General features: G+C 38.7%; 1 protein-coding gene across 3 annotated transcripts in view; it reads left to right on the top strand.

Moving 5' to 3' along the window:
• The first annotated feature begins 4,597 nt into the window (after nt 1-4,597).
• acss2 (acyl-CoA synthetase short chain family member 2) overlaps nt 4,598-12,785 on the top strand; it is a 41,178-nt gene continuing 32,990 nt past the window's right edge. For all 3 annotated transcript variants that reach the window (XM_049580409.1, XM_049580408.1, XM_049580407.1), the window contains exons 1-2: nt 4,598-5,428; nt 9,055-9,250. In XM_049580409.1, coding sequence (XP_049436366.1) covers nt 5,302-5,428; nt 9,055-9,250 — 323 coding nt within the window. In that variant the 5' untranslated portion in view covers nt 4,598-5,301. The remainder of the gene's footprint in view (nt 5,429-9,054; nt 9,251-12,785) is intronic.

Raw genomic sequence — 12,785 nt, 5'->3', positions numbered from 1 at the left:
TTCTTTGGATGTTTTCAGTCAGACACACACCTGCATGTTTGTGTCACTGCCAGCAGATCTTGAGCGTGGCTGAAGTGCAGCGGCGTCACGCAGGTGTGTTTGCTGAAAATGTCTGAGCAGAGTGAAATGATGGCTTTGAAGGTAGCGCTGGTGCTTGTGTGACCTCAGTGCCGATAAGCGTCGTGTACACTGTGAGTCTCTCTCCTCTCTGTCTCCTGTTTCTGCTGGACTTTGATGTGTTTGTTATACTCTGGAAAACTCGGTTTTCTTCAATCAAGTTTGGTACAGACAATAAAAACAGTATTTCCACGTCAACACCGGTCTGTTGTCTGTGTTTGATTGAACTGAGTTCCTTATTAGTTTCTGGAGAGATCAGCAGTCACACTAGATGCAAGGTCACATAAGTTACTGTATTACAGTTCATCTTGAGGGAGGCGTTAACCCACAGCTCATGACCATAGGTGAGGGCTGGGACGTAGATGGGCCAGTAAATCGAAAGCTCCCTCTTCACCATGACAGTCCGGCACAGTGCCCACATCACTGCAGACGCCACGCCAAACTGCAGACCCATCTCACGCTCCATTCTACCCTCACTAATGAACAAGACCCTGAAATACCTGAACTCCTTCGCTTAGGGCAGTAACCTCCTCCCATCACAGAGGGGGTAATCCAACGTTTTCTGGCAGAGAACCATGGACTCAGACAGGGTGCTGACTCTCATCCTGACCTCCTCGCACTTCGCTGCAAACTGCCCCAGTGCATTCTGGAGGTCACAGTGTGACCTTAACCACATCATCTGCTTTTTGCAGATGAGTTTCCTCTAAAGCGTGGCTAGGCTCAGCCTTAGAGATAGGGTGCGGACATCTGTAGGGAGCTTGGAGTAGAGCCACTGCTCCTTTGCGTCCAAAGAGGCCAGTTGAGGTGGTTCTGTGGAAACATATCTCATCTGACCTGAGAACGCCTTGGGGTCTCCCAGGAGGAGCTGGAAAGTGTTGCTAGGGAGAGAGACGTCTGGAATACTTGGCTCAGCGGGCTACCCCCATGACCTGGCTTCGGATAAGTGGTTGAAAAAGAATGAATGGATGGGAACATGAATGTTTGTACCAAATTTCATGGCAGTCTATCAGACAGTTTTTGAAACATTTCACTCAAAATCACAAATTACACATTAATGGAGCCAAATGTTTCCCTCCTTTAATGAAGTGCAGTAAAAATCTCAAATATTATCTCAAATATTAATTGAAGGAGCCACTATTTAGAATTTGAACTTGATTATTCCCCGAGTGAAGACCTTTAAGGTCTGTGGAAGTGTTCATGCAGTGTCGTATTGTTTACTCTTGATACTCTTGTCAAGAGTATAAAAAGTACAGTCCGTCTTCTTGAAAAGCACTTGGAAATACTCTCGTCACGATGCAAATAAAAATACTCAAGGCAGATTCTGTCTACGGACCCGGACACGTTAAAATAAAATGGAACCAAGTAATGTGGAGGCTGGTAGGGACTGTACCTTCGAATATCATCTACTGGTTTCAATATTTTTTCACTTTATGTGTGAAACCTGCAGTAAATCAGAGGAACATGATCGCATGAAGAAAACGACACATGAAAGCTGAACAATGAGAAAACAAAGCAGTCTTTGTGACTCACATGTGATCTTTTGGTCCGGGCCCAAGGTTGACCTCTGACCCTCAGCGCTCCAGAGCTGTGACATCAGACAGAGCCGGAGGGGCTTCCAGAGAGTCGCTTCTTAATATGAAACACACACAGTCAGTGCTGGTGGAAACACTGAGATGCTTTACTCAAGTTAAAGAACCAATACCATGATGAAATAATACTCTATTACAAGTCCTGCACTAAATACCCCATGTATGTAAATGTACAGAAGTATTATCAGTAAAATGTACTTTAAGAATTAAAATTTCTGGTTCTGCAGAAATCTTGAGTTATTATAGTAAATGACTAAATCTTTGGTTAATTTTAATATATTGGATAATTTGACGTCAGTTGACATTTTAAATGAAACAATCTGAGAAACTTTTTGGTAGAAATCATAAACATCTTAACCATGACGAGAGGCCCCAACTGGACACTAATATTTTTTAAGAGGTCACAGGACAAAAATCATGGGAGCATACCTTGTTAATCTGTAACTACATGTTTTTTTTTAATTTCATTTTATAAACTTATATGTTTTTTAATATAAAATTTTAATCCGGATAGACACTGCTAAACCTGTCAGATAAATGTAGTGCTGTAAAAAGCACAATATTTCAAATGAAGTAGTCCAAATACCTTCAAACTGTACTTAAGTACAGTACTAAATTTACTCAGTTACATTCTAGCACTGCCACACAGTAGGAGTAAAACAAAGTGATGCTGAAGCTGTGGTCAAACCCTCTGAGAGCTCTGCACACACCAGCAGCAGAAGTTGAACAGTAACGCCACCTGCTGTTTGTCAGACCAAACTTCACTGGTCCAAACTTAAATCACACTCTAAGTGTCATGCACAGTTTTGTCCATAGAGGGCAGTGTTTGACAACACTGAGACTGTCACAGCAACTGGTGTCGTTTTCTGAAGAAGTAGATGTACTTAATTAATGTTTCTATTTTTTTTTAACAAAAGCAATACTACCATTGTAACAATACAGTGTCATACTCCAGCCTGCTTCTCCAAATTGGGAGCTCCCTGAGTGACAGCTACTATATGTCATACACTAACTATGAATCGTACCCCATACACCTCAAAAAACCTGAACTATCCCTTTAACCTACGTTTTGTCCTGTTTAATGTTACAATAACACGCACAGTGACAGCACTACAACAAGAAGCATTTTCTTTCTTTCAGCTTTTTATTAGTTATTTATTGATTTTGTCTTTGTTTTTCTGCTTCTTTGTTCTAATCTGTTTTTTTAATTGGTGGTCATTGTTATGTTCTCTTACATGTGTATGCCTGTGTATCGTGTGACCTTATATAATAATAGAAATTTTAAAAAATGACTCAGCATACATGTTTAATTAGTGTTTCTTTTATAGAATAGAGAATAGAATAGAATATCTTCATTGTCATTAAACATGTACAATGAAACTGAATGCAACCTCCTCAGTGCAAAGATAAGTAAAAAAAAAGAGCTCATAAAAACAAAAACAAACTATATAGTAAAAAGTAAAAGTAAAACAGTGATAAATATTACTCTTAAAAAAACACTACATAACACACATGCAGGGCATTCATTCATTCATTCATTCATTCATTCATTCTGTTAACCTTTTTTTCTAGTACATTTACGTGTATCTGTACACTTATATGTAATGTAATAATAATAATGATAATAATTATAGCTGCTGCGCAGCGATGGGTCGGGTCCGGGCATTTTTAGGCAATTCTGAGCAACAAGCAGAAGAATTGGAAGACATTTAGGAATTTAGCAACACAATCTGCCTTTTGCATCAGCTGAGACTTGAACTCACAACCTCTGCGACTAAGAATCAACTTCTATCTCACTGAGCTAATTAGTCAGTGACAATTCATGTGTAGCTTCACAAATTGCCTAAGCCAGACGTGCAGGTTTAACAGCTGTCCATGCATGGAAAAGCAGATTTCAAATCACTGTAAAAAATTCAGTTGTCAGAACAAAAATCTAAAAATACACATATTGCATCTAGACAGCATGGAGATGTTGGTAATTTGTTTGTAACAATGACTGATTTGCTCCATAAGTGAAAAACTGATGTTTAAAATTGCCATTTTTACATTGACTCCAATTGTTCACATTAGAGCAAAATTCAAAATGCTGTCAAAAATTCAGTTTTTGAGATAAAATTCTGAAATTTGCCACACATCATCTACCATGACTCTAGAATTTTGTCATTTTTTCCATGAACATTGAAGATTTATTTAGCAATAATTTGCATGTATGTGTTTACAATACAGTTTACAGTCAAACATTTTGATGCACTGTAGGCTCAATTTTTGATAAATCAAAAATCTGAGAAACGTAGTTTTTGTAGGACAGTCTGCTCTGTAAATTGTGGGAGGAGATAGGTTTAAGAAGTTTTACAGTTTTTGAAAAAAAAAACAGAGTGATGAACTTCATAATTTTTAATAGGTTTAAATGTACAAAAGTTTCTTCAGTATTGGGGCTACAGTTTGATGAAAGTTGTGAAGTTGTAGCACGTATGGTTGATTTGTTATGAATTTTCAAAGTTTTGAACTTTAGGCACTTGCTGTAGCGCCACCATCAGGACTATCGGCTTGAGTTTACAGCTGAGGAAGAAGAAGAAGAAGAAGAAGAAGAAGAAGTAGAAGAAGGAGAACTAGGATTACAATAGTGTCCTGGCAGTTTAGCTGCCCGGACCCTAATAATGATAATAATAATAATAAATAAACGGACGAACAAATATCTTCCATCATAACAAAATCTTACGTACTTTTTTATCATTGACCATTCGATTCAAATGTAAACACTTGAACGCAACGATCGGTGGTGAATACCGTCTTAGTTGTGTGAATTCGGAGCTTCCAAGGAGTACGCGAATACACCGTGCGCTCTGATTGGCTGCTGGTCAGGGCCAAACAGAGTTCAGTTTGTCAAAAGAAAAGAAGAAGAAGAAGAAGAAGGAGCAGGCGAATGTCACCGCTGGGACAAAAACAGTTCACCTCCAGCCTCCCCGACGGCACGAAACTCTCTCTGCTGACTGAAAGAAAGCTTTTAATTTAATTATTATACACATCTTAAATCTGTACAGCTAAAACAGGAGGGCCTCGTCTCGGCGCGCACGCTCGTTTCCCTCTTCTGCTGGAGTGAGCTAGCTTGCCTGTTAGCTTAGCAGGACCCGTGGCTTACCCGTGTCCGTGTGTGCAGGACTTTACACTACCAGGAGAGGACAGATTCACCCGGAGCTGCACCGAAACGGACTTACACTTTACTTTACAACTGCAGCTGCACGTACAAGCTCCAAACGCGGTGTTTGCACGCGACGTTTCAACAGCAGCAAGAACAACACAAAACATCCTGGAAAAAAACAAGGAAGTCTGAATGAACTTAGCTGCTAGCTAGCATCGAGCTAGCTCTGCAGCAGCATTGCTTCATCGTGCAGCTTGGTTCTGCAGCTGAAGGAGGGATCTGTGCAGCCTCTTCTCTCGTCCTGCAGAGCTGATATTGACTATCTTCTGGCCGTGCAGTGGATATATCGATTGATATTTAACGGCGATAGCGTTAGGCCGTAACGTTAAGTAGAGTGATCTCCCACAACGATTGTTGACTACCAAGTTGGAAAAGAGTCAAAGAAACATTTTGGAGATGATTCCCGACAAAGCGCCGAAGGAAGACGTCTTCCACGGGTCTGAGGACTTGAAGAAGGAGGCTCACATCCCCAGCTTTGAGAAATACAAGGAGCTCTATCTGAAATCCATAGAGAGTCCTGAGGGTAAGTCCACCTTATAGTATCTAAATCCAGTTTTGCGAAGTGACTAAGTATATTTACTTAAGTACAATTATAGTACTTGTGTTTTACTTGAGTACTTCCGTGTTATGCTACTATATATTCATACTCTACTACATGTATTCAGTAGCTTTAGTTTCCAGTTACATTGTATAAATGGATTAATAATATAAAATATAAACTAACTAATACAATGTGTTGTATTATTATAAGCCAAGTAAGACAAGCAAGAAGTATATTAAGTACTTTAAATAAGCTCCGCCTTTATCAGCTTCAACATCAAAGTGATGAACACATTAATGCATTAATAATCACAATACAATAATATAATAAACCACCCATTCTTAAAATTTGGGCCAAATCTTGTCCCACCCCTCCAAAAAGCTTGAAATGACAAATTCTCAACATTCTCATTTGGTTTCTTGGGTGAAATATTACTTTTGAAAGATTGAAATGTATGAAAAAAAATGTTTTATGCAATATTTTGATATGCTTTTGTCTCTTCAGATATTAAACTTGCCCTGTGCCAGGAAATAGCCTCGTCCCAGACTAGAGTCACAGTTTCAGACAGTAAAAGCATATGTTGTCACAGTCTGTAAACCAACAGTACACACTATACACACGATAACAGAGGTGTAAAAGTGTCCTGCTATGATCATCTTGGTTTAAAATATATTCACTTTAAAATGTTGGACCTGTAAAGATGTGTCACAGATTTTTGTCAAGCCAAGCCATTTTTATACAAAAAACGTAATTTAATCAGGCACAAAAGGGGTCAGCCAAATCCTGTCTCACTTCTTGGTTTTCACAAAGGCAAATATGCCTTGGTAAGCTCTCTGATTTTTGATATGTTCATTAAAGAATATCAGGTGTGTCTCAGCCATATCAGGTCAACTCCATAGCCCTTCTAAATCAAAACGTAATAAGAACAATGGTTTAAAGATGAATATTTTAATTGGCATAATGGGAACTCTTAAGAAGTTTGATAAATAAAATGGCTCCTCACTACCACTGCTGTGAAATTAATAAATACATAACTTTATGTCATAACTGTGAGACCTCAACTCTGTTAGATCTGACCTCTGATATCCATTATGTACGGTATTCAAGAACAATTTAAATCACAGGGAGTTTGGCCCATCACAAGGTTAGTCAAGACCTTTTATCTTTTGAAATTATTTTTTCCAACAGAATTGAAGTAAAAATCAAACTTGCAACAGTAAGGTTATGTCCCAATTCTCAAGAATGTGTGATACATTATTCTGAAATGGGCCGTTCTGCATAATAAGGACTTTTACTTCTGTTTTTTTAAGTATTTTTTGATGCCCATTCCTTTACTTAAGTAATACCTTGAATGCAGGACTTGCACTTGTGAGTAACAAAGTAGTTTTACACTATGATACTGCTATGTTTACTTATGTGAAAGATCTGAGTGCTTCCTCCACCACTTTCTAAATTAACCGAGTATAAAGGGCTTCACTGAGGAGTGCACCTGTCATATGCAGTTTAAAGGCAGCATCTGACTCCATAATACGGGGGTGATTCAAAAAGCAACAGTGCAAACAGAATACTTCAGAGCTGCCGACACTAACGTAAACACAGCATAAACCCTCCACACTTGTTGATTCAGCACCGTTAAAGGTTAATTATACCGGTAACTCAGATCTGTGTCTCACATCCGTATTGTCAGTTTATTGTTGAAGGGTGTCGGCAAAGTGCTTTGCCTTAAATACTATGTATAATCTCAAGGTTGACTTCCTTATTTACTTGGCAAACATTGTTCTGGAATTTATTTTTCTCCTCTCACGATCAGTTGATGGGTTTTATTTTGCTGTAAACGAGTCAGAAATTTGTCTGTCTACCTTTTCTGTGCTCAACACTTGACAATACATGCAGCACTATATTCTTTGAAAAGTGCCTCTTCTACGCTATTAGATGAACTTCTACCGATAAGGAGAATTCCAGTGGAAAAACTAAATTATAAACAATGGAAACAGTTAAAAAAAAAAATGCCCATCAGAATTTTCCAACAGCCAAGTTGATGTGTGTTGAACTTCTTTGCCTGGCCAACAGATCAATACCAGAGGATATTAAATTTCCAGTTCTATGAAAGGAAAAAACACAAATCTCTACAATTTGAAAACACGAAACAGTAAATGTTTTTTATTGTTGACTGATCAACTCATATCAGCCCCAGCTAAAGTGAACGATAAGTTGAAATGATTTATCGATTGACAGAAAATTAGGTGTTGATCGTTCCATCTATGAACTAGAAAAGAAAATAATAACTAACAGATACGATAGTAAACTGAATATTTTTGGGTTTTGAGCTGTCGATGTGATAAAAACAGCAACTTGAATCAATCTCCTCAAGCTGAAGAGAGGACTATTTTCACTGTTTTCTCATATTCAGTAGACAAAAATATTCATTGATTAACTGTGAAAATAATCATCACATTGTTGAATGTGAAAAGAATTTATTTGCAGCCCTAAATTATCATTATCATCATTTTTGTCGTTTTTAAAGCTAAAATGTAGCTTTTCATAGATGAAGATTATTTGATTTTCTTTGTCTTAAATCACATTAAAGTGATAATTTTCGGATTTTGGCTGTTGATCAGACAAAAAATGACATTAGCAGACGTCACTGCAGGCTCTGGGAAACTATACTGACTGCTTTTCACAGACTTTTCTGACATTTTATGGACTTAACAACAATGATTAGTTGCAGCCCTGTGACCTACCGTCATGGTTTCTCAATTAAAGTTAATGTCATACAGTGGTTGATGTTATGAAGTGTGACATTTGACTCACTGTCACCTGCAGACAGCCTGTACTGAAGGTTATTTGGGGATTTCTGGTTATAAGGAAGTCGCGTGGCCTTTGGGTGGGACCTGTCTCTACTAAACTTACCAGGCAGGAGCAGGAAGATTCTTTATCCGTGCAGCTATTGTTAATAAAACAGCTGCTCGTGTCATTTCCTTGTCAAGTGTGGAGGCTACGTGAAGTGCCTCAGAGGCAATCAAACAAGTTTCTCCTGCAGATGGAATTTGTCTTCAGACCATTCACTAGAGCTGTGTCATGATGAGATAATGATGTTGGGTTGGAGGAAATGCTGACCCGGATAAAGGTCTCACAAAAGGAACATATTTGTGTGTGTGTGTAGAGCTGCAAAATTAGTCGACTGACAGGAAATTGTTGGGCAACAATTTTGATTATCAGTTAAGCTTTAAATATATTTCTGAGGCATAAATGTAAGACTCTTTTCTGGCTGCATCTTCTCCAACATTGAGATTTGCTGTCTTTCCCTTTTTTCATTAAACACCTACCAAGACAAAACTTTTTGGAAACTGTGATGAAAAATGTTCTGTAAATTCCTGCATATTATAGTCCAAAAGATTAATGGGTTAAATGAGAAAATAATCATTACAAAAATGGCGATATTGTTAGTTACTGCCCCGACCAGCCCCAAACCAAAAGTTTTATTTCAATAAGAAATTAGAAATTGTTAGTTGCCATCACATTGTGATTGCAAATTTCACCAAATGCATCTTGCAGTCATGCATTATTTTGTGTCTGTCTCTCTAATCCCGTCTCTTCCCGTCCTGCAGAGTTCTGGGGCGACGTCGCCAAAGATTTCTTCTGGAAGACCAAACACACGGGTCAGTTCCTCGACTACAACTTCGATGTGACCAAAGGAGACATATTCGTCAAGTGTATGGAAGGAGCTTCCACCAACATTTGCTATAACATCCTCGACCGCAATGTCCATGAGAGGAAGCTCGGCGACAAAGTGGCCTTCTACTGGTTAGTCTGTGTGTGTGTGTGTGTGTGTGTGTGTGTGTGTGTGTGTGTGAGAAGTGTTTGCAGAGTCCCATCAAAATCACCTTCAGTCCTATGATCAAACACTAAGGCTGCTCTCAGACCTAGAGTGGTCTCCTCTGGTCTGAATCAGGGACTCATGTTGTTCCAAAGTTGTATAATTGCCTAGAGTTGGTTCGTGTTCTCACGGCAGCATTTACAAGAGGACCAGATCAAATGCCTTGTGTGAGAAAGCTGCTCTTGATTGGTCAGAATGTCCATGTGGGAAAAATCCAGGAAGTAAAGCAAACGTTGAAGAAGAGTACACTTGCAAGATAAATGTGACACTTTCTAATGTCACAATGGAGGGACAACTACGCAGGTTGATTTTAGCGCTGCTCATCGTGGACTATATTGCTGTCATTGTTCATTTTAGTCAAAGCATACAGTTTGAAAACGAGGCGCGGCTCCAACTAGAAAACAATGTTTTGATGCATTGGATGTGCTGAATGTGCATATTAAGGCAGTACAGGAGGAGGTGCACATTAATAATCCTCCAGGACTGTAACATGCTCATGTTTAACCCAAACAATGTGTCATGTGACTGCAGTTGCTTCACATCCAGGTCGCAACACCTTCTCACCACAAACCAACCGCACCAGAGTTCGTTTGTAACCGGACTGAGACCACCTCTTCAAGAAATCTCAGTCCGGTTGTTTTGGTGCACACCTGAGTGTGATTGCTGTGTTCACACCTGCCCAAACGAAGCACACTGAGGGGGCAAATGACTTGAGCTTGATTGAACTGAACCAAACAGGGCAGCTGTGAAAGCACCCTGACCTGACAGAATGCCTGTGTAGTATATTGGTCAGCATCAGAGTGAGCAGTTGTTTTCTCTGATTATCAAATCAAGTTCTCCTTGTTACATTTTTCTGACCATTGACAACTTACATTTCTTCTTTTCTATTCCTTTATTCAACCAGGTAGATAATTAGTTACGCGTTTAGATTATCGTTTAGATTATTTATTAAGTAAGAATGCACACACCATCTTCTCAAGTTTAAATATTTGCTGCTTTTTTCTCTGTTTATTATTGTTGAATTTAACAGTTCAGGTTGCACTAAAGAATCAATTTCAAGGTTTCACCTGATCTTGGAAACTGCAACATTCATTCTCTGACTGTTGTAGATGTTTTAAATGATTGAAACAGTTAATCGTTCAAAGAACAAAAGAAAAAAGATTAGTTGACACTAAAAATAATAGTTACAGCACTAAAGACAAATGAACAGTTTTGCTTTTAATTATGAATGAATAACTGTGATCATATGGATCTTAATTAGGTCTGTATCTAACAATACTTTTTAGTATTGATTAATTTTTGATCTATAAATCACAAGAAAAGGGTCAAAAATGTCCGTCACAGTGTCCTAGAACTGACGATTTATCTGTCTAACAGTCCAAATATTCCACATAATCAATTAACTTCACCTCAGGACAAAAAAAAAAAACCCAGCAGAAATCTTCACTCTCTCGAGGCTGAGCGATTAATCGCGCAGCTCTGCTGTTAATGTGTTTTCTCTGTGTGTGAGTGAGTGTGTTGGGTTTGTGCCTACATTCCTCAATACAAGAGAAAGTGTGTTTAAAGGGGGTTGCTGATTTATCTAAAGCCTCCTCTCTGTCTCAGGCTGGTGTGTGTGTGTGTGTGTGTGTGTGTGTGTCCTCTTTGTGAGGGGGTCGCCGCTTGAGAACACAATAACACAATTGAATACCATCAGATCGAATGAATGGAGCTGCACTCATCCTCCCTCCTTTGTCTTTCTCTCTTTCTCACATACTTCGGTCTTTTCTCTCCTCTTTCTCCTCCTCCAGCTTTGTCTCTCACTCACACTCTGCTCGTCTTCTTTTTCCACCTAAATATTGATAACAAAAGTGATTAAAACCTTATACTTTTAAAACCTTTGTTTTAATGTGCTTCACAATTGGTGTACAGCTGCATTTTAGTAAGTGGCCAGCTCCACTTGTGGTAGTTAAACGGTGCCTAATGTGGGCGCAAAGTAAGGCGCAAGGGGCATCTGGCAGGTGATCTTCTGCTGAGAGTAACGCAGTCAGACATAGCAAATATGTGAGGACATCCAAGCAGCAAAACTAAAGGCTGTAGTCATGAACTTGACACAGGAAATAGAACTTTTAGCTTCCGAAATATTGAATGAACTCATGCTGCTCCTCGTGCGTGGATGTGCACAGAGTCTCTCTTAATGGGGAGTCGGACAGAAGCTCTGATCTGTAAAAATCACATGTTGTGAACTGGTGCATCTTACTTTGTGAATAATGCAGCTTCTAAACAGCAGGAAAATAACTGCGCCATTCTGACTTTACACCAGGTTTTGGTTGATCAGTGGCACAATAATTTTCTGCTGCCTCACATAGCAACATGCCAACAATGCACCTGATTTCCTACCCTACTTACTTACTACCAACCCTACTTATACAACATGGGCGCTGGCTGTGAAAATTACAACCGTGTCAGTCTGAAACCAGCCGTGACAGTTAAGTTGTCTCGGGCCCCACATTTTTATGACTTCATGTGCAAGATAGTTGAACAAGAATGATAAAGACCTGCACCACCTGCAACGAAGTCACAGTTGATAATGTTAAAAGAAGCCGTTTGTTCCACGTGTCTATACTGTCAGAGGTAGATGCTGCAAATGAGTGAGGAACAGACACACTGCTTTAGAAGAACTATAATTTTTTACTTAAGTAAAAGTAGCAGTACGACTCTTTATGGTCTCTGTCCCAGCTATATCTCCTCGACCTCCTAGTACTGTACACACCAGGGCATTTTTTGAGTTGTTGATCTCTTTTCAATCCCTTCTTAAAATATACTTTTGTCGGAGAGCCTTTCCTGATTTTACTTGAGTTTTTATTTCATTTAAACTGTCTTTTATTTCCTCAGTTTTTATATACCAAAGTGTTTTTATCCGTTCTCTTGAGAGCTATTGTTTTCATGTCTTGTCTGTTTTAATTTTTGACATGTAAAGCACTTTGCTTTGAACAGCGCTTTATAGAAAATACAGATTATTACTTAAATAAAAGTACATAATTATGAGCATCAAAGGATACTGAAAGTACAACGAGTATGCAGAATGTCCCATTCCAGAATATAAATATTGATGCATTAGTGTGATCATCAGTTTAATGTTGCAGGTGGTAAAAGTGGAGCTAATTTCAATATTTTTATATATTTTTTTCTGTCTTTACTTTGGTGGCACATATTAGATTTAAGCATGTGGACAAAATAACAAAGTTCATGTGAAGCTCATAATGTTTCTGCACAGACTGACGGTGATAATTTAGGTTATTTGTCATTTTTGAGAAGGTAGTTTACAATGTTGTTAGTTAGATATCATCATTCGTCTGTTTTATAGAAGATCTAAATGTAAATACTTTGACGTAGATTGAGTCTGGCACACAGAGTCCTGGCTTTTTAGACTTTCCCGACACTTCTTTTGCAGCTTATACACTGGTTGTTCAGGCGGTGTAC

The sequence above is a fragment of the Epinephelus fuscoguttatus genome, linkage group LG7 (assembly GCF_011397635.1).
Source record: "Epinephelus fuscoguttatus linkage group LG7, E.fuscoguttatus.final_Chr_v1".
In the NCBI taxonomy this organism is placed as follows: Eukaryota; Metazoa; Chordata; class Actinopteri; order Perciformes; family Serranidae; genus Epinephelus; species Epinephelus fuscoguttatus.
This window is presented reverse-complemented; position numbering and strand designations above follow the sequence as displayed.